Genomic DNA, 22,092 nt, shown 5'->3' with positions numbered 1-22,092 from the left:
AAAAAAAAAAAAAAAATCAGTCGGGAGGTAAGTACAGACAGTGCGCTCAGGACTTGTTAGGTGTACGAGAGAAGCACAAAACTGAGTCCCGGCTCTCTTGGAACTTAAAACAGACCTGGAAGACATACATGAAAGGGGCAGGTAGAAACCAGAGCAAAGGTAGAAGGGCAGCAGCTGAGGGAGGTGTGAAGTCAGAGCAGAAGAGCTAACAGGGGGGCCTTTTAAATGAGGCTGGAGAGCTGGGACCAGCTCATGGAAGGCCTAGGAGTATGAGATGCAGAAATTCAAAATAAATTCTTCCTTCACTTTGCATAGAGTGTCAGATCTTGGTATAGAAATACCATTTCCTAACTATAAACATGAAGGAAATGGCAAAAGGACAGTGAGATGGTATCTTATGTCACTGGGTTTCTATTTTTTGTTCTTTATGGACGAGGCCTTCTTCCTCCCACATGTTGGAAATGCTGGGTGGGGTGTCTTCCTGGCCTGCCCTGTCCCGGATCATTCTGGAAAACAGGCCAGAAGCAGCCCCTCAGCACCCATCCCCTTCATGGAACTACGACACAAGGAGGCGACCCACATAGAAGCCCCTGCTGAAGTTTGATAATCTGTCCTGGAAACACGGGGGAGGAAGGGGGGAGGGGAAGAAGGAGGTCGATGCCACCATGTTTGCGTCTCCGGGTTGGTGCCTTCAAGACACAGCTGTCTAACGTCTCAGAAATCTCTGGTCCGTCCTCATCCATTATAATAAAAATTCCCATCCAGACTGGCCACAGGCAGTGCAGGCAGAACAGAATTCACGCACCTGATGATTTTGGCGTCCGATCTATAAATAGATCATCCATCACATTTCCATGTGAGCGTTTGGGCTGAGTGGGTGGGTCTTTTGTTATTTATGTTGCAGCCTGTCTGGGGACCAAGAGGTGTGGTTTATTAGGCCAGGACTGTTCCTGTTTTCAGCCTTCAATAGATATCTAATGATAAACCCTTAGTCTTGTTACTAAGCCGTGGGAAAACATCTTGTTTATCGCCGTGTGGCATTTATATGGCATCGTTCTGTTAGGCATGACATACTTACTGTAAACACAGTGGGAGGAAGCAGCCTGCACATGTAGGATTTCCATCTAACAATGCCTGTGTCCAGGGAACCCTGAAGTGGCCTGAAGAGGGGCAAGGATGGAGGAGAGGAAGGAGCCCACCACCTCTATTTTGGACAAGGAGGGAAGAAGACGTGCTATCATGGGAGCAGGTCTGTGATGAGCTTGTTCTCTGCTGGGTGCCGTAAAAAGCCTTTTCCGTGTTCTGGCTCAGTTTGCACCACGGCTGTCAGGTAGATCCTGTTGCAGGTCTCATTGTTCAGGTGGGGTAACCGGGACTTGAAGGAGATGGGTATGTTCCCTAGGATCTCACAAACAGGATTTGAATTGTGGCATCTGAGTCCAGGAACCATGCTCCTATCACTAGGCAGCCTCTCGTGGCCAGAGCTGATGGCGTATGAAAGTCCCAGCAACAGGGAAAGCTCAAAGCCACTTCTGAAGTCAACTCTGACCAACTGAAAGGAAGCCAGTCTTCCGAGGACGCCTTTGTCACAGAACCTCTGCCAGGATGGGCTAGGGCAGGGTAACTGAGGGAGCCGGATGCCAGGCCACAGCAAGCCACTCCACATTCTTGTCCAAGGTGAGAAAATCCAGGGAGGCTGACCAAGAACAGCACGTGGGGCAGGTAAATCTGGAGGCAGTGGCCAGGTGGCCAAAACACAGGCCAGAGCAAGCCAGGAGGGAGAGGCATGAGAACGGGAACCGGCCCCACATGGGACATCATAGCCGAGCCTGAGGACCACAGGGGCAGGAACCAGCCATGGCCATGAGAAATTGGGCAACTTTGTGGACCTCTGCTGCTCCTGGGGTTCTGACACTGACCCTGGATTTAAAATAAGCCACCGAGCAACATCCGTCATCCTGGTTGGCTCTTGAATTTGTGAAATCATGTGTGTCTGCTCAGCCAATGAAAATACTAACAGCAGAGACTGCTTCGTGGCAGGTACTGGCTTAAGCACTTACACAGATATTGACTCACTGAATTCTCTGCTGTGGGTTCTTTGGCAAAGAGAAAGTTGAGTTGCCCGAGGTTACTGAGCGATTCAGTGAAGGAGGCGGCATTGGAATCCAGGCTGTCGGGGCCCCAAAGCGTGCGCTCGTGGCCACGTGAGATATTGCCAAAGAAATAGAAATACAGGCGAAAGCATTGTCAGGGTCACTGGGTGGTCACACTAAGACCTTGGGCTTCAAGGCCTGTCACAACACCAGGGCCCAGGAGAAGCTTGGTAACAATCAGGTAGGGAATGAAAAGGACCACGAGCAGGAAAAGCCATGTCCTCCCCGTCTCTCTCGAGCCATTACCCTCGTGCCTGGGTGCAAAAAGTCAGACTCATTTTTATATCGTGCTTGAGACAATCTCTGTGACCAGGAAATTCTTGGCCCCGCAGTTTCTCCCAATTGCTTTGGTCGAGGTTCGTCACTCACGTAACATTTCACCAGATTTAAACGCGGCCCTGATCATTATGAAGGCCGCCTGCTATGTGCAACATGTAAAAATGCCATTCCCGGGGCTTTCAGGAAGCTGCCCTGTTAAGAAGCCAAATAGCCTTCTTACAAATCAGAAGTACTCTCATAAAACTCGTTTTTCATGTGGCCCTGGCTAAAGTTCCCACATGGGATGAAGTGTGAAACAAAGCTTTTATGGGAGATCGTCGAGATTTCTGTGACCTGACAGGGACCCTCATGACATTATTCCACAGAGAAGAGACGTATTTTCTGTGGGTGGCACATTTTCAGGTCCTCAGCTGGGTGTGGAAAGAGACGATGACTCTGTTGCCCTAGAAACCGGTTTTTGCTAGCGGACCCTAGTTACTTCTTACCTTGATTATTGCATCATTTTTCTGGATATCCATCCTCCTCCTCTCCCCAGCCCTCCCCTTTGAGCTTCCTCTTGGCATAAAAATGTCCATCCTGTCTGTCCATATAGCACATTAAATTTATAGTTAGAAAGGAAAACACCATTCCAATACCCAGCCCTGGCAAGTGCCTCTGTATCGCAGAGAAGGCTGCGCTTGTTTCAAGAGACAGTCCTCTGCTCCCATCGCTTCCAGGATTCACATTATTGAGAGCAGGGCACTTCCCCACTGGAGGAACCCACGGTGTGATGAGCTGTCAGGGGGCCCTTGTCACACTGCACACCTTGAAGGCAGAGAGACTGCTTGTCTCTTTCACCCCCAGGTCTCCAGTATTATGGGTGAATTAATGAAGAATAAGTTCAGGCTTTTAAGCCTGAATGGGCAGTCTGTTTATTTCGGACAGCATTAGAAATCAGGACCCTCATCCATTGTATTAGAAATGCAAACTACATCTTAGGCATTTTTTGTCCATGCATTTTAGACAGATGACTCTGACCAGATGATTTCTCACTGGCTTTGTCCATACCTGGCCATCTCTTTCGAGTCTAGACAATTTCAAACTACTGATTAAAATAATAATACCATCCAGAGTTGATACAGTACAGAACTATGTGCCGGAAATTAAGCACTTTATACATATTAAATCATACAGTCTTCTCAACAGCCCCATGAAGTTAGCGCTAATATTTTTCCATTTTACGGATGAGGAAATGGAGGTGTAAAGAGGTGGGATAACAGGTCTAAGGGCACCAGGGGGTAACAGCAGAGCCAGAATCCTAATACAGCTACCTGCTCCCAAGTCCCTGAATTACCTGCCTCACACACAGCCTCTGGCCAGGGTCCGGCTGGTTTCTGTGGTTGTGCTAATCGGGTTTGATGGGAGATGGCGCCGTTGTGTGCGTGCATCTCACAGATTGTGGTCCCTAATGGCATCATCATTGTTCCTCTCATTTTATCATATACAAATTTTAGTGTGTATTAAATAAGTGTAATTACGAAGCACAGAATATGTATGTTACATACAGATAACCTGTGTGCATTGTGTCATGTGATTCCATCCTTCCGGTGCACAGGCCCTCTGCTGTGGAGTCCCTTCATCCCAAAAAGACTGGCTGAGCCATGCTGGGTGCTGGGGGTCTGCCGGGAGTTAGAGCAACCCAGCCTGAGGAGCCCACCCTCCGATGGCAATCTCCCAGGAGACACGTGAGGGTGACGGGCAAGACAAGTCTGCCAGCCGCCCTTGGACACACCCAGTCCTTCCCCTTCCCGGCTCCCCTGCAGCTCCTTCCCTGCGCCGGGCAGGTGTGATTCTCTGGGTCCAGCTACTCACCCCTCACAGGCACCTGCTTGCTGGCCAGCCCTCCTTAGCTCCTTAGCTCAGCTGCAAGATTCGAAACTCTGAGAACCTATTCTGTTCAGCAACCTGATGACAGTTGGTAATAAGAGTCCAGGGCACCCTGCAGGAACCTTGTAATTCAGCAGGAGGGCCCTGAACGACTTGGGGCCATTTCTTAGAAGCAGATTTGCCCACTCCACAAACAAAGATTGGCTTCCCTGGAGAATATTCCAAAAAAATGTGAAGTGTCATGGTCCGAAAGGACACCTGAATCAGTGAAGAACTGTCTTCATACTTCCTCTCCATCATACGTGCCTGTCACTTTCACCGGGAGACCCTGTGTGTGCCCTCCTGGTGCCCCTGAGGTCTGCTTGCTGACAGCCTGCCTCCCCGTTACATTGTAGGTTCCTGCTGGCCGACACGATGCCTTATGGACAGGCACCAAAAACGACCTTTCTCTTCTGTTTCAGCCTGTTCTATACCCTATTTAAATGTCGGTTCAAATTGTTTGATTTGTTTCCTCTGGATGAAATGTTGGTTCTTTTAGAAAGAAGTTCTATAAATGAGATGCTGGTGGTTAAAAATGGCTTTATGCTTTCTTCCTGTGACATGTGGTCCGAATGATTTTTACAGAGACACATACCTGAAACAAGTGTTAACAAACACATCTCACTCTGATACTTTCTATTCCATTCTGTCCTTTTATTTTTTTAAATGCTGATTGTGCCCCACAAAAATGATTTCACGACCCACTTACGAGTCGCAATTTGAAAACACTTCTGCATCGGAAGTAGGTCTTAAGAGTTGCCTGTTGAGCTTCCCTGGTGGCGCAGTGGTTGAGAGCCCGCCTACCAATGCGGGGGACACGGGTTTGTGCCCCGGTCCGAGAAGATCCCACATGCCGCGGAGCGGCTGGGCCCGTGAGCCATGGCCGCTGAGCCTGCGCGTCCGGAGCCTGTGCTCCGCAACTGGAGAGGCCACGACAGTGAGAGGTCCGCGTACCGCAAAAAAAAAAAAAAAAAAAAGAGTTGCCTGTTGCCACAGGAAACCTTTATGTTAAGTCTCCATGAATCTGGAGCAGCAACTGGAAGGCTCAGGGGAAAGGAGCCATTTTGATCTCCTGCAAAGGTAAAGTAGTGGAGCCGATGAGGACGGAGGAGAGGTGGGATAGCGATGTCACTGAGATCCTCTCAGTACTGCAGGGACATTGTTGTTCCTCATTGCTCATTTTTTTGCCTGAAAGATAGCCAAGATGTGGGAACAATAAAGCAGACACTATTTTCTTGTGCTTTGGGGGCACTTTCTTTCTCCTCTCACCAAGATGGAGAGCTGGGAAATTAGGTACCAAAACTCAGAGTTAGGAACAAGCTGTGGGGTTGACTCCAAAATGAGGTGAGAGAAGTACAGAGGGATTCTTTGAAGTCTCAAGGAGACAGAAGACAAGGATTGAGGCATAATAAGAAAGCATTGATGAGAAAGAGGCTCATTTTTTCTTTTCATCTTTTTTTTTTTTTTTTGCGGTACGCGGGCCTCTCACTGTTGTGGTCTCTCCCGTTGTGGAGCACAGGCTCCGGACGCGCAGGCTCAGCGGCCATGGCTCACGGGCCCAGCCGCTCCGCGGCACGTGGGATCTTCCCGGACCGGGGCACGAACCCGCGTCCCCTGCATCGGCAGGTGGACTCTCAACCACTGCACCACCAGGGAAGCCCCTGTTCTATATAATTTTTAAAAGAGTTGGAGCGACAGATACCTCTGAACGTGAGGACAAGGAAGAAAGCTCCCGAGTCTCCTGAGAGGGAGACATATTCTGAGAAGCAGGTGTGGCAGGGGATTCTCAGCAGCACCCGAAGGAGGTCGGAAACACTGGAGCAATGCCTTCAAAATCCCGAGAGAAGACGGGCACGAACTTCAGAGGCTACCATCAACTGTGAGGGTAGAAGAAACATTTTCAGACAGGCCAGGGAGTCGACATTTTACCTCCCGTGACCCAAGCAAGAAGTAAACAGAGAAAGAGAAAGACATGGAATCTATGAAAAAGGGATACCCCCTCCATCGGGAGAGGCAATGGGAGTTCCTGGTGGTGGTGAGGAAGGGGGGGTGGATGCAAGGTGACAGCTGTGCAGCAGGCCTGGGAGGTGGATGGCAAAGGGAGAAAGAGCAAGGAGTCGGGGAGGAGGGGCCGCGAGAAGTAACGGGGAATAAAGCCAAACACCTGATGGGTTTGAACGTGCTGAGAGAGTTACACTTCCGGAGCTGGGGATGAATTCAAGTTAGCAGGACCGTGGATCAGTTAGGAAGGCAAGCTCTAGAGCCAGACGGCCAGATTAGAACCCTTACTCTGCCATGGAAGAGCTTTGTGACCTCAGACGAGGCACTCTGCCTCTCTGAGCCTCCGTTTTATGTAAAATGAAGATATCGTAGTAGGTACCAGCCTCATAGGGCCGTTGTGAGGTTTAAATGAGTTAACAGCGCTTAGAACTGTGCCTGGTGCGTGGTGAGCCTCAGGTAAGTGTCAGCTGTCCTCATGACGATGTTGCTGCTGAGGAGGGGAGGAGGAGGCAGGTGAGAAAGATGACAACAGCCAAATAGCCTATGGCTGTGGTGTTTACTAACTGCAAGGACGACAAAAATCTGATCCTAGTTTGCTACATGGCCTGGTCCTAAGGATGCAGACATTGAATAGCAATGAAATCAAATATTATAATGGAATTCTGCTAGGAGGAGGGGGAGGATGGAAGGAGGGTTGGGAAATACGTGAAAGATCAGAATTCTTATCTTGTGTAGGGAGGTCAATAGATACCCAAAACTGAACATCAGAAAATAGCAATAGAGGCATGCTATTTAGCAGTGGGGAGTAAATCCAGGTAAAAGACTCGTAACTGGTTGCCATGGGGGAGTGGAGAGGGAGAACGGGCCGGACAGAGGCCTCCTCTTTTTCATTATAGCCTCATAGATCTATCTTTTTTTTTTTTTACTGTGTACAATGATGGCTTTGATTAAAGAGAAGAAATTTTTCATTAAAAAAGGATAATGGAGGGACTTCCCTGGCGATCCAGTGGTTAAAACTCCACGCTTCCACTGCAGGGGGCACGGCTTCAATCCCTGGTCAGGGAACTAGGATCCCACATGCTGCGAGGCATGGCCAAAGGGGCCTTCTGCGGGCCAAGTTAGTATGATTAATTAATCATACTATTAATTACCATTAATAGTAATTAATTGAATTGGTGGAATCGGTGGTAATTGATTAATTGGTAATTAATTGAATTGGTGAAAATCATTAGGTCCAAAATGATACTTAACATGGGGAAATTAATATAAAGTATGCCCCAAAGTAGCTATAATACAAGGACAGTGAAAATAATAGTGTGCATTTATATTTCTATAAATTTTGCTACAGCAAAATTGGGAGTGTCGGCATAGGTAGGGGTTGTGTTGAAGTAGATGTCTGTCTATAAAATATAGGTATTCTTTTTCCCCACCTCCATTAGCAGATTGGCAGGGAATTGTGAGTAAGCCTTATAGTTGCAGGAAAAGTAGCAACTGGGGCAAGAGTAGGAAAGACCAGCTGACACCCTGGTCCCAAACAAGTGGGAAGAGGTCCTGAGTGGGAGTGGCTTGCCAGATGGGGGAAGGAGCCGCGTGGCCGGCAGGGAATCCCTGGTCCCCTGGGAGGTGAGTTCTCCAGCAGGCCTGGGGATTATACTGAAGACATCAAGTGGCAGGAAAGACAGGGGCTTTAAAAATCCTGTTGTGGAACGAGCAAACCTTGAGTAAAGAAGACCTAGGCATCCAGCCCAGGAAATGCAGACTCACTCTTGCACCATGTTGCCCTGATGACCCTCGCCAAGGGTCAGTTGGTTCAATAACTTGGAACCCGTATCTTCCACTGGCCAACATCAGCTCCTGTTTCTTTTAGTCACCAGATTCTTGTACCCCAAGAAGGCCAAACCTAAGGATGGAAATAATGAAGAAATAAATCTGTAAGGCCAACTTGTGTAATAGGTTAAATGGAGGTTTTGTGGTCACTGTGATCATTTGTATGATTTGTCTGTTTTTAAGATATTAAGCTTATCTTCTTAAATGGTAAATTGGCGTCATTTTGTTGAAATGTGTAGAATCTAAGTTTGTAACCAACACTTAAATGTGTAAGTGCAGTCTATTTTTAGATAATGTTTATATTTATTTAATAGCATCTGAATATTTAGAAACGTCTGTTAGATAGGTTTATAGGTGTAAAAATTTGGCACTAAACCAAATACAATTGATTGTTGAAAACCGGTGTATGTGTGCGCGGGGACAGTGCTAGAGGCGCTAACCCTCCACGCAGTCAAAAACCTGAGTATAATTTAGTTGGCCCTTCATATCCACAGTTCCTCCATATCCATGGATTCAACTAGCCAAGGATCGTGTGGTACTAAGTATTTACTATTGAGAAAAGGTCTGCATATAAGTGGACCCATGAAGTTCAAACCCATGTTGTTCAAGGGTCAACTGCATAAGTAGTTGTTAAGTTTTCGTATTAAAAAAAAAAAAGTCCTCCAGATAGTAAAGATCCAAGCAACTACGATATGGAGTAAGGTCACGACAGGGTGTGGATCTACTCCTTGCTGTGGGAAGCCATTGGAGGGTTTTAAGCAGGCAACTGAGATCATCTAATTTACTTCTCTTTGTTTAAGACCGTAGGAGGCCAAGAGTAGAGACTGTGTAATCTTGGCTCCCTTTCTACCACTAGAGTCTGTGAAGTGTATTCCCTCATTCATTCATTCAACAAACACATGTCTGTTGGCTCCTTAAGTGCAAGCACTGCCCTGGGCACTGTGGTCATTACCAAAGGTAATGACCAAGAGCCTCCTAATACATTAGAAAGTGTTTAGTCCTGTGAGGGAGGCATTACTTCTGACTTGGAGAACCAGGACCTGTTCCACAGTTAAGGAGGAGGCAGGGGAGAATCAAATTCTAGGAATGAGCGGAGGCCAGGAGCTAGGAGGTCAAGAAGTTCTGAGACTTGGTGATGGTCCCCAGAGGCAACAGTGTGTCTTCCATCGTAATCACACATTGTCAGTTCATTCAGATTTGTTGTTGCTTCAGCTCGTATAAAGTGGGTCAGTACCAATTAAAGCTAATTTTTAATGATAAGTCCGTAAGGCAGAAAGGCAGCTCTTTGCTAATGTCCTTGCCAGAGTTTGACACCCCAGGAGAGTTTGAATTTGCTGTCACTGCAGTTATCACTTTTGCATGAATATTAATGATCTGTGTGGAAAGAAAAATGTGGCCTATTGGGTTTCTGGAAAAGGTTGACTTATTTTTATCTATCTGTGTGTCACTCTGTTTATAAATACAAAGAACGAGAACCCTATAGGCACTAAAATAGGTCAGGGTCATCTTCACAGAGTAAAGAGGTGAGCAGAGGACAGAGGCGCTGGGTAGAAGCTGGAGGGGGTGAACAAGGTTTGAAGTGGTCCTTGTGGCAAGTGAGGGTGAGCTTGACGGAAACACTCAGCTGGCTCCTGGGCCATGAAGTGGGCTCGTCCAGGTGGGTGGATATGGATGTACGTGTATACACGGACTCTGGGCCCCCTTGTCTTTTCATGTGATTCATGAAACCAGCTCTGATTTTTACTTCCTTGGCCGACGACCAGGAGGAATCTTTCGGCAGTCCCGTAGAATCTATTATAGTCCTGCCCTATGAAATCCTACCTACTAGGTTTGCTCATTTCCCACACTGAAATGCTGGCATGAGCTCTTGGGCCCACCCAAAGGCACTTCCCTTAGCCACTGTCCTGCCTGCCTCAGGCCCCCACGATGGGGACTGTGCAGCCGTGGAGGATGACAGTGGAAAATTCAACCTGAGAAAAATTAGTGCCTGCCTATTCCTACCCGTGACCGTGCAAGGTGAAGTGACATTTTCTTGTAGAAATTCTAACCTTGGTGAAAGTCATTTTTAAATTGCTTAGGGACTAAGACTAAGAAGAGCCTGAAAAACATCAACTCATGGAGCTTTTCTTTGGAACACCGGACGGCCACCAGCCAGGAGGGCAGGGCCCACCCCTGCCTGACTGTACGAGGCTAGCCCTGTTCTTCCCACACGCTCACACGCCCGCCCCATCTGTGGCTGGGACTCCCTCCTCTCCAGCACTTCCAGAGCTTTGCTCTGTGTGTCAAATCTTTATCTCCCTCGATCACGGATATTCCGTTTGAAAATAAATCAAAGAAGCACAAACTTTGAAACTGAAGACCCAAGTACCAGTCCAGTCTGCCTGTATCTAGCTGGATGACCTTGGGCACGTCCCTCACCTCCTGAACCTCAGGTTCCATGGAAAACACCTGTCTCCGTGCCAGGCTCACAGGAGCCACCCCACGACCTAAATGGCAGAGGGATCTCCCAACCCCTTCTGCTTCCAGAAATGCATGTGTAAAGCAAAATTTGCTCGCTCTTAGGCAGCTACAATTTTTATTTAAAAAAAAAATCCAAGTTGGGACTTCCCTGGTGGCGCAGTGGTTAAGAATCCACCTGCCAATTCAGGGCACACGGGTTCGAGCCCTGGTCCGGGAAGATCCCACATGCCGCGGAGCAACTAAGCCCGTGTGCCACAACTACTGAGCCCATGCTCCACAACAAGAGAAGCCACTGCAATGAGAAGCCCGCGCACCGCAACTAGAGAAAGCCCGCGCGCAGCAACGAAGACACAACGCAGCCAAAAAAAAAAATCCGAGTAGGCACAGGTCAGGTTAGATGGAGAATTAAGTGCCAGAATTTAAGTAGCGGGCCTCCCTGGTGGCGCAGTGGTTGAGAGTCTGCCTGCCGATGCAGGGGACGTGGGTTCGTGCCCCGGTCCGGGAAGATCCCACATGCCACGGAGCGGCTGGACCCGTGAGCCATGGCCGCTGTTGCAGCCGTGGAGGATGACAGTGGAAAATTCAACCTGAGAAAAATTAGTGCCTGCCTATTCCTACCCGTGACCGTGCAAGGTGAAGTGACATTTTCTTGTAGAAATTCTAACCTTGGTGAAAGTCATTTTTAAATTGCTTAGGGACTAAGACTAAGAAGAGCCTGAAAAACATCAACTCATGGAGCTTTTCTTTGGAACACCGGACGGCCACCAGCCAGGAGGGCAGGGCCCACCCCTGCCTGACTGTACGAGGCTAGCCCTGTTCTTCCCACACGCTCACACGCCCGCCCCATCTGTGGCTGGGACTCCCTCCTCTCCAGCACTTCCAGAGCTTTGCTCTGTGTGTCAAATCTTTATCTCCCTCGATCACGGATATTCCGTTTGAAAATAAATCAAAGAAGCACAAACTTTGAAACTGAAGACCCAAGTACCAGTCCAGTCTGCCTGTATCTAGCTGGATGACCTTGGGCACGTCCCTCACCTCCTGAACCTCAGGTTCCATGGAAAACACCTGTCTCCGTGCCAGGCTCACAGGAGCCACCCCACGACCTAAATGGCAGAGGGATCTCCCAACCCCTTCTGCTTCCAGAAATGCATGTGTAAAGCAAAATTTGCTCGCTCTTAGGCAGCTACAATTTTTATTTAAAAAAAAAATCCAAGTTGGGACTTCCCTGGTGGCGCAGTGGTTAAGAATCCACCTGCCAATTCAGGGCACACGGGTTCGAGCCCTGGTCCGGGAAGATCCCACATGCCGCGGAGCAACTAAGCCCGTGTGCCACAACTACTGAGCCCATGCTCCACAACAAGAGAAGCCACTGCAATGAGAAGCCCGCGCACCGCAACTAGAGAAAGCCCGCGCGCAGCAACGAAGACACAACGCAGCCAAAAAAAAAAATCCGAGTAGGCACAGGTCAGGTTAGATGGAGAATTAAGTGCCAGAATTTAAGTAGCGGGCCTCCCTGGTGGCGCAGTGGTTGAGAGTCTGCCTGCCGATGCAGGGGACGTGGGTTCGTGCCCCGGTCCGGGAAGATCCCACATGCCACGGAGCGGCTGGACCCGTGAGCCATGGCCGCTGAGCCTGCGCATCCGGAGCCTGTGCTCCGCCAACGGGAGAGGGCACAACAGGGAGAGGGCACAACAGTGAGAGTCCCGCGTACTGCAAAAAAAAAAAAACAATTTGAGTAGCAAATGATGTAAAGCAAAAGGAGGCCAGATCAAAGAAAACAGGCATTTTGGCTCTCATGCCTTTGTGCATTCCTCAGATCTTCATATTGTGCCCGTTAGTGCAGTAAAAATAACAGGGCTTACGGGAGAACTGAGGTTGGACAGAGCCTCAAAGCTATGGGGCTTTGTAACCAGAGCATCAGCAAAAACGGTAACCATCCTAACAAAATAATTGCTTGGCTGAATCCCCATTGTAAATCCCCCCTGACAGTTCATCCAGCATCCCAGCCCTCTGTCCTCTGTGTTCTTGAGATGCAGATCTTTGAAGGTGTTCTCTCTTCTAAGAGAACAAGTTCATCCAAATTAGAAATCTGACCCAGTCAGTCAATCTTTGTTTTCAGATACAAGGGCAATGTCTTTATAGTTTGTGTCCCTGTGCTGACAGCCTCCCCAGGTGCCACAACCCAGAGGAAAGGGTGGCACTTCTAGAAGCCGCAGAACCAGCCACCGTCGCTCTAAAGAAGCCACATCCATGGGGTTTTCATCTGCTTTTCTTAATTAAGGTCTTCAGGCTCTCTCTTTAGTTGTGAGAATGCTCTCCTCTGGACTCTTCAAGACGGTCAGTGTGGGGAGGAGGTGTTGGCCTACAGCAAGCTTTCTGTTTTGTGTTTGAGCTCTTGTCCCTTTCAGTTGCCAGGGCTTAGGGTTGACTTGTAGGAAGGAAAGGGTGGGAGGTAGAGAGAAGCAGGGAGAGATGAAGATGAACTGGTATTCACCACAGCCTAGTCTTTCCCTGCTAGAATCCCCAGTCAGTAGCCCTGGAGAAAGGGAGGCCGCCCGGATAGACTGCAGAGCACCTCTCCTTCTAGTTGCAAAATTCCGACTCACCGACTCAATGTTCCCCAACCCTGCTTGCTAGGAGGACACCTGCCATCACCTGTTCTGGGCCCCAGGGGGGTAAATTTCTTCTTGTGACTCCCATGCTTTCCTCCCACCTCCCTGCCCCAGTTACTTACAACTACAGGTAGGGTGTTTGGGGGTCTTTTTCCTCTTTTACACAGAGGAAATACTTCTTATCATTTTTTTCTTCAGAAACCGATGTGGCGATTAACATTTTATGGGTTCTGGGTGATGGGCGCTCAGAACTAGAGGATTGAATTGATTCCGCATCCTCCCTCTGTCTGGTGGCTGGAGCCCAGCACCCGCTCTGATAGGCTGACAGGGTGGGGCTCACACGGGGCCTCAGAGATCACCCATTAACTCAAGATCAGGGTGAATGAATGAGCGTATCCATCCCTTAACACGCCATACCTCTCCCCTGGAACAATCCAAAGGCTCATCATATCTGATAGCCTCAAAGCTGGCTGTGATGGGGCCCGTTTGACCCCTCCAGCTGGCCTGGAGGGCAGTGGGCTTCAAAGTGGGTGCACAAGACAATCTGTGAGGTGGAGGAAGGAGATATCAAATCTTTATACTTACTAAGGAAAATATTTCTCATATTAATATATATATTTATTAAACTGTTTCATCCTCATCCTTTTATTTGCATATCTGTTTTATATAGTGATATGTTAGTACATGTATGTCATCTATAAACAGTATATTCACACACGCTCCCCCTCAGGGAGGCAGTGCCCACAATTTCTTATTGACCGGGATGTAGGAGAGGATCGAAAAGCTGGGAGACCCCTGCTAGGAGAGTCAGCCTCGCTCCATCCTGCTTTCCCTAAATGGGGGGCAGGGGGCGGAAATCTCTAGCAGAGGGCTGGCAAGCGCTGCAGATCCCTTCGTTCAGAAGTTAGTTTTGAGATGGCAGGTGAAGCAGAGATTGAAAATGAACCCCGTTACTTTTCTCCTTCGAAAGGCATGAGGACATGAATAAAACAAAGCAGAGAGGGTTGGCCCACATGTTTCTGAACTAAAGCCATAACTCCTTTCAGGTTAGCATTTCCTAGGGTTCAAAGATGTGTGAAAAGAGAGGAAGAGCAGTAGGTTCCGGGACCTCGGATGTTTTCTTCAGAGCACCGCAGGCCCTGCTGGCGAGGCTTCCAGACATGCGCACCGAGTGGATGCCAGCGTCCGAGCTTGTGTGGCTTTCTGGGACAATAGCAACCCCTGTACCTGCAGGATGCCCTGTGGCTGCAGGACCCGCCTCACAGCTGGCGACATTTCTCCTGTTTGATGACAGGGTAGCACTTGGGGTACAGGAACACAAGCAACAGTAGACCCCCCCACTCCTGTTTTTAAAACGTGAGTACCCTCGAGAAAACGAGGGGACAGTGGATGAAGTAAACTGCTCACGTGACCTTTTGCCTATTTATTTACCAAATGCTTCTTTAATGCTTACCATGTATCACTGTTCTAAATACTTTTAAAAACAGGAACTCGGTTGCTCCTCACAGCAACCTTAAGAGGTAGTAGTATTATCAGCCCATTTTACAGATGAGGACTCTAAAACTCAGAGAGCTAACATCACTTGCCTGGGGTCACACAGTTTGTCCGTGGCAGCACCAGGGCTCACACGGGCTCCCAGCCTGGGCTCCCAGCTTGGCCCCTGTAGATGCATCTACACGAACCATCCTCAGCCAGCACAGCACCTCTCTTGTTATGGAATCCCTCTTGTATTTTTTCTGGTGGAGATGCCCAAACCTATCAGAATTATCTTATTTTTTGTTTGGTTTCGCAACAGGCCCTTCTAAAAATAATATTATTTTACATGTAGTATTATAAATAGTATTATTACAAAAACAGTATTATACTGTCTTCTGTTTTTTTGAACACTTACTATGTGCAGGTCCTCCTGTGCCAGGTGCTTTATAAACAATAATTCTAATCTTTAAACTGTAAGGAAGAGATTTTTTCCTCCCATTTCACTGAAGAGAAAGTAGAGGCCAAGTAGTTGGTCACTCAGCTGACACTGTCTAGCCAAGGCATGAACCCAGGGTTGGGCCTTGCTCGGCTTTGTTATAGGACAGAACTAAATAGAAACAGATCCTTCTCGACCCCCATCCAGGGGAGATAGTTTCACAAAGCACCCGAAGGACCTTGTGGTGTGCCGATGACGAGGATGTGTGTGTGTGGGGGCCCAGTTGTGTATGCCTGTTGTCCCCGTGCTGGCTTTCACTCGCAAAGGCATCCTGACACGGACAGTAGATCATGTGGTCCTCCTACCTGCCCCACTTGGGACTGGATGCTGCATGGTTTGCAGGCGAGTGTGTCCACAGCGTTAACCCCCCAGACCTGGCCCCTTTTGATCCCGAAGAGTTTTGAAGTTTTATCTTCTGCTGGGCTTCGTTAAGCCCTCGGTTGGTCTGAGGCTTTCGCGCTGCCCCCAGTTGTAAACGTTGTGCGATTCCTGGTATTCAGGTTAACAAATTATTTCAGTTAGATGGGTAAATTAGTCATTCTCACTTTCTCAAGTCCTGGTGGAAGAGCTCTGCGAAATAGTATTTATAGTTTTCTAACAAGCAATTTAAAGGACACCAGCATGTGGCATTTGTTTAAGAGTAAAACGTCCTAAACAGTGCCCTACTTAGAAACAGGTTTCCAGATTTGCTCATGGACCGAGGGACGCGGCAGAGCAGGTACCCCTGTGCTGTGTCCTACGAGCGCTTCCCAGCTGGGTCTCTTGTCTCTGGGGGCTCCAGCCAAGCGCAGCGGGGCTTACTGAAACCCACACTGAATTCCAGAGCCTCATTTTTGTCAAATTGTTTTTTCCGTACCGCCTGAGTTTCTAAACAGGCTTCAAAGCAGGCTGCTTTGAATTCTGAGCGGTAGATGGTGGAGGCCCAGCGACACGGAGGTTGAGAGAGACACACCCCACCCCACCCCCAGAGAGCTGCCGGCACTGGAGGCCGGGAGGCAACCTGGGAAAAGGTAACTCCCTTACTAGCTAATTGAGGATGCGGCAGCTCTTGAGCCTCACAGGGCTCACTTCCTCTCGTGTCGGAAAGTGACACCCCACCTCACGGGTCACCAGAGGACTAAATGAGCTGATGCAGCCAGTGCGCCTGAACCATACGAGGCACTCGTTCACCTTGAGGTCCCTTCCTTCCTGGATCCTTTTAAGTGTTCGCCGCAGATGCTGGCGTCCTTGTTCCTGGCTCAACTGGCTCTTCGAACAATCTTATTAATGCCTATTAAAATGAAACCCAATAAAAATGCCAATATCTGGTGTTGAAATAATTGATGTAGCAGGGGGAGCCCCATGGAGCAGCCAGGCAAGCCCCGGCTGCAATTTAGCCTCACACCTGGGGGATGAACTTCACAACTGTAATTGCTACCATATAATTCTTATTGATGTTGTGCTGTAATTCCTATTTATTCCACGGGGCTTGTAAATGCATTAGGACTTGTCAACATATTATTTTACACTGTTTATGATCTGTAGAATTATGTCCTTCCGGGTTATATTGTGCAAAAGCTCCAAATAAACAGGCTGTGGACCTCGTTAAAAAAAGAGCAAAGAGGGGCTGCTTGTTGAAGTGGTTCTCCATCCCTGCCGTCCTGGGCAGAAGTCAGCACAGCAGATTTTTAATTCAGTTCTGAGCAGAGCTCTTAACCAGGATACAAGGGAATCCCCTCGTCTGTCTGAGCTGTCTGCTGCAATGGCTCAGCCCTCCCTCCCTCCCAGGGAGGGTTTTGTGTAGCTGAAAGGCAGGTGCTATTCCCTGAGGACAGGTGCGGTAGGGAATCGTTTGGTCTTCCTGGAGCTGGACCTGCATTCTGATGATGATGATGACATTGTGCCCTCAGAGCTCTGGGCATTTCCGTCCCCCTGCTCCCTAGCTTGGGGTAACACCCTTTTAGTTCTAAATTTCTTCATGGTCTTCCCAGCTCAGCTTATAAAGAAAAAGAACTGAAATTAATTCCCACCGAAGTGTAAATACCTAGTAAGTGTAAAACGTAACCCCCTCCTGCAGATTTTTGTGTTTACCATGCCAATAAAGCATAAAACTAAGGGGACAGAATTCTGTCCATTGTAATGTCAGGCATATCGTGTGTGTGTGTGTGTGTGTGTGCGTGCCTGTGAGTGTTGGGGCAGGGGTGTGTCTGTCATAGTTGGTTATTTTTGGTTTTAGCCTTCCCAGCACATTTGCAGTCAGTCACCTTTGCCGCAGAATACTGAGTCCAAGCTCTTGCACAGCTCATTCCTCGCCATGAATGGCTGGGAAGCCCTTTCCCCGGTCTCTCCCGTGGGAAAGCAGATATGTTGCCCCCAGGACTGTCCCGGGAACTAGATGCACTTGCTGCCCCTTGGCGCCTGGACGCTCTCTCCCAGGGCAGCAGGAGCCGCCGCCGTGCGGGGCGTCCTGACAGCCCTTGTGTTTCTCCTCTGGCCCCACAGGCAGCGAGTACGACGAGGAGGAGGTGGATTACGAGGAGTCGGACAGCGACGAGTCCTGGACCACAGAGAGCGCCATCAGCTCCGAGGCCATCCTCAGCTCCATGTGCATGAACGGCGGCGAGGAGAAGCCCTTCGCCTGCCCGGTTCCCGGCTGTAAGAAGAGGTACAAGGTAAGAGAAGTGCCACCTCGCTTGGAGTAGGTGGCCCCCCGGAAAGCCAGGACTGGGCCCACGCTGCCCGCAGGTCAGTGCTGTCCCTGGTTTCTGGCCGTTGGGTGTGTTGTCCCCTTCACCGACCCGTGTGGGAGCGGTACGTCAAAAGAGAGTTTTTTGGTGGGAGAATCATGTCTTTGATATTCTTCAGATTCATGTCAGACCAGTCAGAATATCAAATGCGTCACCTGTTTATTTGCCAAACACCTTCCGCAGTGGTCGGCTCTGCAGACGGTTCACAGAGCCCTTTTGGAAAACGCTGCAGGGCATTTACTTCCAGCTGAGGAAGCCCTTGCTTGAAAGGAGTTCGGGAGAAAGGGAGCTTTGGTATTTTTCTCACCAAACCCGCCCGCTCTAGCTTCGATGAACTCTGTAGGTGGTGCAGAGCCTGTGTCTCTCGGACCTGCCTCTGGGTGTCAGGGCAGCTGGGGGCGCCAAATTCTCTACTAAGAAGACTCAAAGGGACAGAACAGTGAGAACACCCACAGCACTCAAGTGTGGGTCCAGAGGGCATGTCGAAAAACAAAGTTGCAAACTTTCCCATGAGGTGTTGGCAGCTCTTTAAAATCCAACTGTGAGATAGAAATGTAAAAATCAAAAACATACCTGGTGCATTTGACGAGATGCTACTTTCCCCGGCAGATTGACTGTTTTTAAAGAAAGGCTTGAAAAATGTGTGGCAGCATAAGCACTTCCCCTATCGCTCCTTCTTCAGTGTGTCTCTGAACACTAAAAAAATCTATTTCAATACTCTTTATACCTGCTTCTGATATAAAAGCATGAAACCCAAATGTATCACAGGTAAGTTGCCCATGATTTCACCTGATCTATATACTGTTAAATTTTTATCATGGGAAGCACAGATGCGCTTTGTTTAAACTACAGTGAAAACCCCAGGATGGAGATGTGAGGTCCCATCAGGGTGTCCTGACGTGCTGTCTGGGTATCCCAGGTGCACATGTACATTCCTCTGGATCAGAAGGTGGCGTGGAAGTGGGTGCAGGGGTGAGAAGGCAACAAAATTGTTATCTCAGGAGCCCAGGGGATCGTTCGACAAGCTAGTTTGTCCAGAGGACAGCTCTGCTTGCAGAAAGATTTTTCCCTTCTTTCTTTCTTTCAAAGTGGAGAAAGCTGGACAGGGATGCTGTCCTTGTACCCTGCCTACCTCCAGATGCGCCTTCTCTCCATGCTTCATGAGAGCTGGTCCTCTGTGCTCTGCCGTCTTGCTGCCTTCTCTCAAGGGTCCAAACACTGTCTAAAGGATGTCTTGCACATCAGCGATGTTAAAAGAGAGAGCAAAGTAACAACCCAGATTGTAGCTGACCGAAAAAACCCCAAAAAGCTGGTGGGGGGGTGGTATAAGCTACACCCTTTACGATGAGGCCTTCTCTCTTTCCCACCTCTCTTTCATTCCTTTTTTACATCCTTTTCCCCTGGTCATTTTTATTTTCTTGTCATTATTCTTTGGCTTCTATTTTCCTCGAGTTTCCAGCAGTTTCCCCTCCTGCGGTTTGTCTGTGTCTAGGTTGGTGGGGCCTTTGCGGAGTGTTGTTTCTCCATCTGAGGCCAAAAGAAAATTGCGTGAACCTTGGGCTGCGGAGGCTGACTGCTTCAGTACCACTAACTGGCGAATGACATGGGTTGCAATTAGTGGTCCTGCCTTCCATGAGGGAAGTGTGAGTTTCCTTTTCTGGGCACACATAACGGTGCACATGGGACAGGAACAAATGCATAACTGCTTCTCCTGACCAAGTGCTTGACATGAGTGTGGTCATATTCCCTACAGTTTTAGTCTAACTCCTTCTGCTGGGAAGTTACTGGCCGCAGGGTGTACCAGGTGTTCTCTGCTATTATTATTTCATCTTATTTACTGCGTGATGGTTGGAGTGGGTGTTGGTGAGTGGAGGGCATAATGAGCTTGGTGTGCTGTGGAGTCGGGCAGAATCCACAACTGCTGCTATCTTGTTCATTCCCAGGGCTGACTTCACATGTGTCTCATTCCCTGCCCCCGTGAGCAGGGAGTCTCTCAACCATGAGTCTCTTGGGCACTGACTGAGGATCAGCTCTTCTCACCATTTCATTGGCATTTGCAGAACTGGGAGAAGATGAGCATCTAACTCCCCAGACTTCATACAGAGTAGGGCAAGGGAGCAGGGCCCAGCAGTACAGCTACGTCTCCGAGTTGTTTCCCGTGTTATTTCTTCTGCCTAGAATGCCCCCCCCTTCCCCTCCGCTCTCCTTCAGTACCTCTCATTTTCTTTTTCTAATTAATTAATCTATTTATTTATTCTTGGCTGCGTTGGGTCTTCGTTGCTGTGCACAGGCTTTCTCTAGTTGCAGTGAGCGGAGGATACTCTTCATTGTGGTGTGCGGGCTTCTCATTGCGGTGGCTTCTCTTGTTGCGGAGCACAGGCTCTAGGTGCGCAAGCTTCAGTAGTTGTGGCGCACGGGCTTAGTTGCTCCGCGGCATGTGGGATCTTCCTGGACCAGGGCTCGAACCCGTGTTCCCTGCGTTGGCAGGTGGATTCTTAACCACTATCCCAACCAGGAAAGTCCTGAATGTCAGTTTTATTTAAAACCTGAGTACTGAATAAGACAGTAGTTATCAAGTTCTCAGCATGAGGAAAAGTTCTCACTGTAGTGACCTTCCTTGTCCTATTGGAGCTTAATTCCCTTTCCCCCTTTCAGAGACCAGAGGATTTAATAAGTATTTCATTTTCAAGTTGCCTGACATTATTTATTTTTGTTATTAATATTTTTTAAAGACCAAACTCATTTCAGGGTCTCTGCAATTCGGAGTTTCAGTGAAGCTTTTTAAGCTCCTCAAGTCTTAGAAAGTGAAGTTTCCATTGCTGTCTGTGAATGAACAGATGGGGGAAATCTTACATCTGATTAGAGCTTGTACTAACATTTGTGATAAGCTGTCCCATGACACTTGTGGACATTTTAAATCACAGCAACAAAGAGAAAGAGATAGTAAGGTAGTTTATTGTAGGCTCTTTGGCCAACCCTGGAAATGCCATGTGTTTCCACACATGCAGCTGGCTTCCTAATTTTTCCAGAGTAATAAAGCTGACATGTGTGTCAGTCCCATAGCCACGCACAGCACAGTGTTGACAATCCAGCTGGGAACTGACCACGAAACCTGTTGGAATCAACTCAACCCTGGGCGTGTCCTTCCCCTGTTGAACTCCAGATCTGGTTTCATGTTGGAGTGGCTTCTGGGGGCTTTGGCAATTTCTGGTTTCAAACCTTCCCTCACCTAATTAGTTATTTGAAAAAAAACAAACAAAAAACTCGGGCCTGGATGGAATATCTAAGACCTGGTCCTGCTGGGAGTTGCTATATGCCTTTTTGTTTGTTGTTCAAATGTTTATTATTTTTGGCTTCCTCTCTTTTCTGACAAGGCGTGAGTGGCACTGGGGCACAGGGGTAGCTGGATTTATAATGATCCATCTTGCAACAAGTTCCCTGTGAAAGCGAGGACATGAAATGTTTTAGTAGCGCTTCATCCACAGGAATGTTTTCGTAACCCTTCATTCACTGAGGTACTCAGTGAGTATCTGTTGAGCTAATAAATGGAATATTATTAAGCAGGCAGATGTAAATTATTAAGCATTTGTGAGTCAGGAGACTTCCCACCATAATGTTAACTATTAGAAAGTTGACAGTCTTTTTCTAATGATCATAAAACAGTTATTTCCTCCCCATCTCCCTCCCTCCCATAGCTTAAAACAATGCTTATCTTTGTTGCCTGGCTCCAGCTGGGTGGCTCTCACCTAGGTCTCTCATGCCACTGCAGCAGGGTACCAGCTGGGGCTAGATAACACAGGTTGGCTTCTTTACCCATGTGCCTGGGCCCCTGGTGGGATGGTTGGAGCAGCAAGGGGCTGGCAGGGCGTATCTACCCATCTCTGTTAACGGGTCGGATTCTGCACCATTACTGCCCTCCCCACATCCCAGCGCAGCAATCTCCTACTCCCCAGCATGCCTCTAGAAGACCAGTGAAGTGCCTGGTCGCCCTGCAGGCAGGGATTAATGCAGGGATGACAAGGGCTGAAGGCGCAGACGGCCAACAGCTGGACGTTCAGGGAAGAAGTCGTGTCTGTCCTTGCGGTTCAACTCACTGGACAGCCCTCAGACTCAAGGCATAGACAACTGGTTGCTACTTGTCACCCCTGGGTTCAACA

General features: G+C 48.6%; 1 protein-coding gene across 1 annotated transcript in view; it reads left to right on the top strand.

Annotated features, from left to right (window-relative positions):
- JAZF1 (JAZF zinc finger 1) overlaps positions 1-22,092 on the top strand; it is a 271,289-nt gene that overhangs the window by 245,405 nt on the left and 3,792 nt on the right. The window contains exon 5 of the mRNA XM_024755086.1: positions 17,663-17,860. Coding sequence (XP_024610854.1) covers positions 17,663-17,860 — 198 coding nt within the window. The remainder of the gene's footprint in view (positions 1-17,662; positions 17,861-22,092) is intronic.

The sequence above is a fragment of the Neophocaena asiaeorientalis genome, unplaced genomic scaffold (genome assembly GCF_003031525.2).
Source record: "Neophocaena asiaeorientalis asiaeorientalis breed wild unplaced genomic scaffold, Neophocaena_asiaeorientalis_V1.1 scaffold36, whole genome shotgun sequence".
Lineage (NCBI taxonomy): Eukaryota > Metazoa > Chordata > Mammalia > Artiodactyla > Phocoenidae > Neophocaena > Neophocaena asiaeorientalis.
The sequence above is the reverse complement of the archived record's forward strand: the minus strand, read 5'-3'. Positions and strand labels throughout refer to the sequence as shown.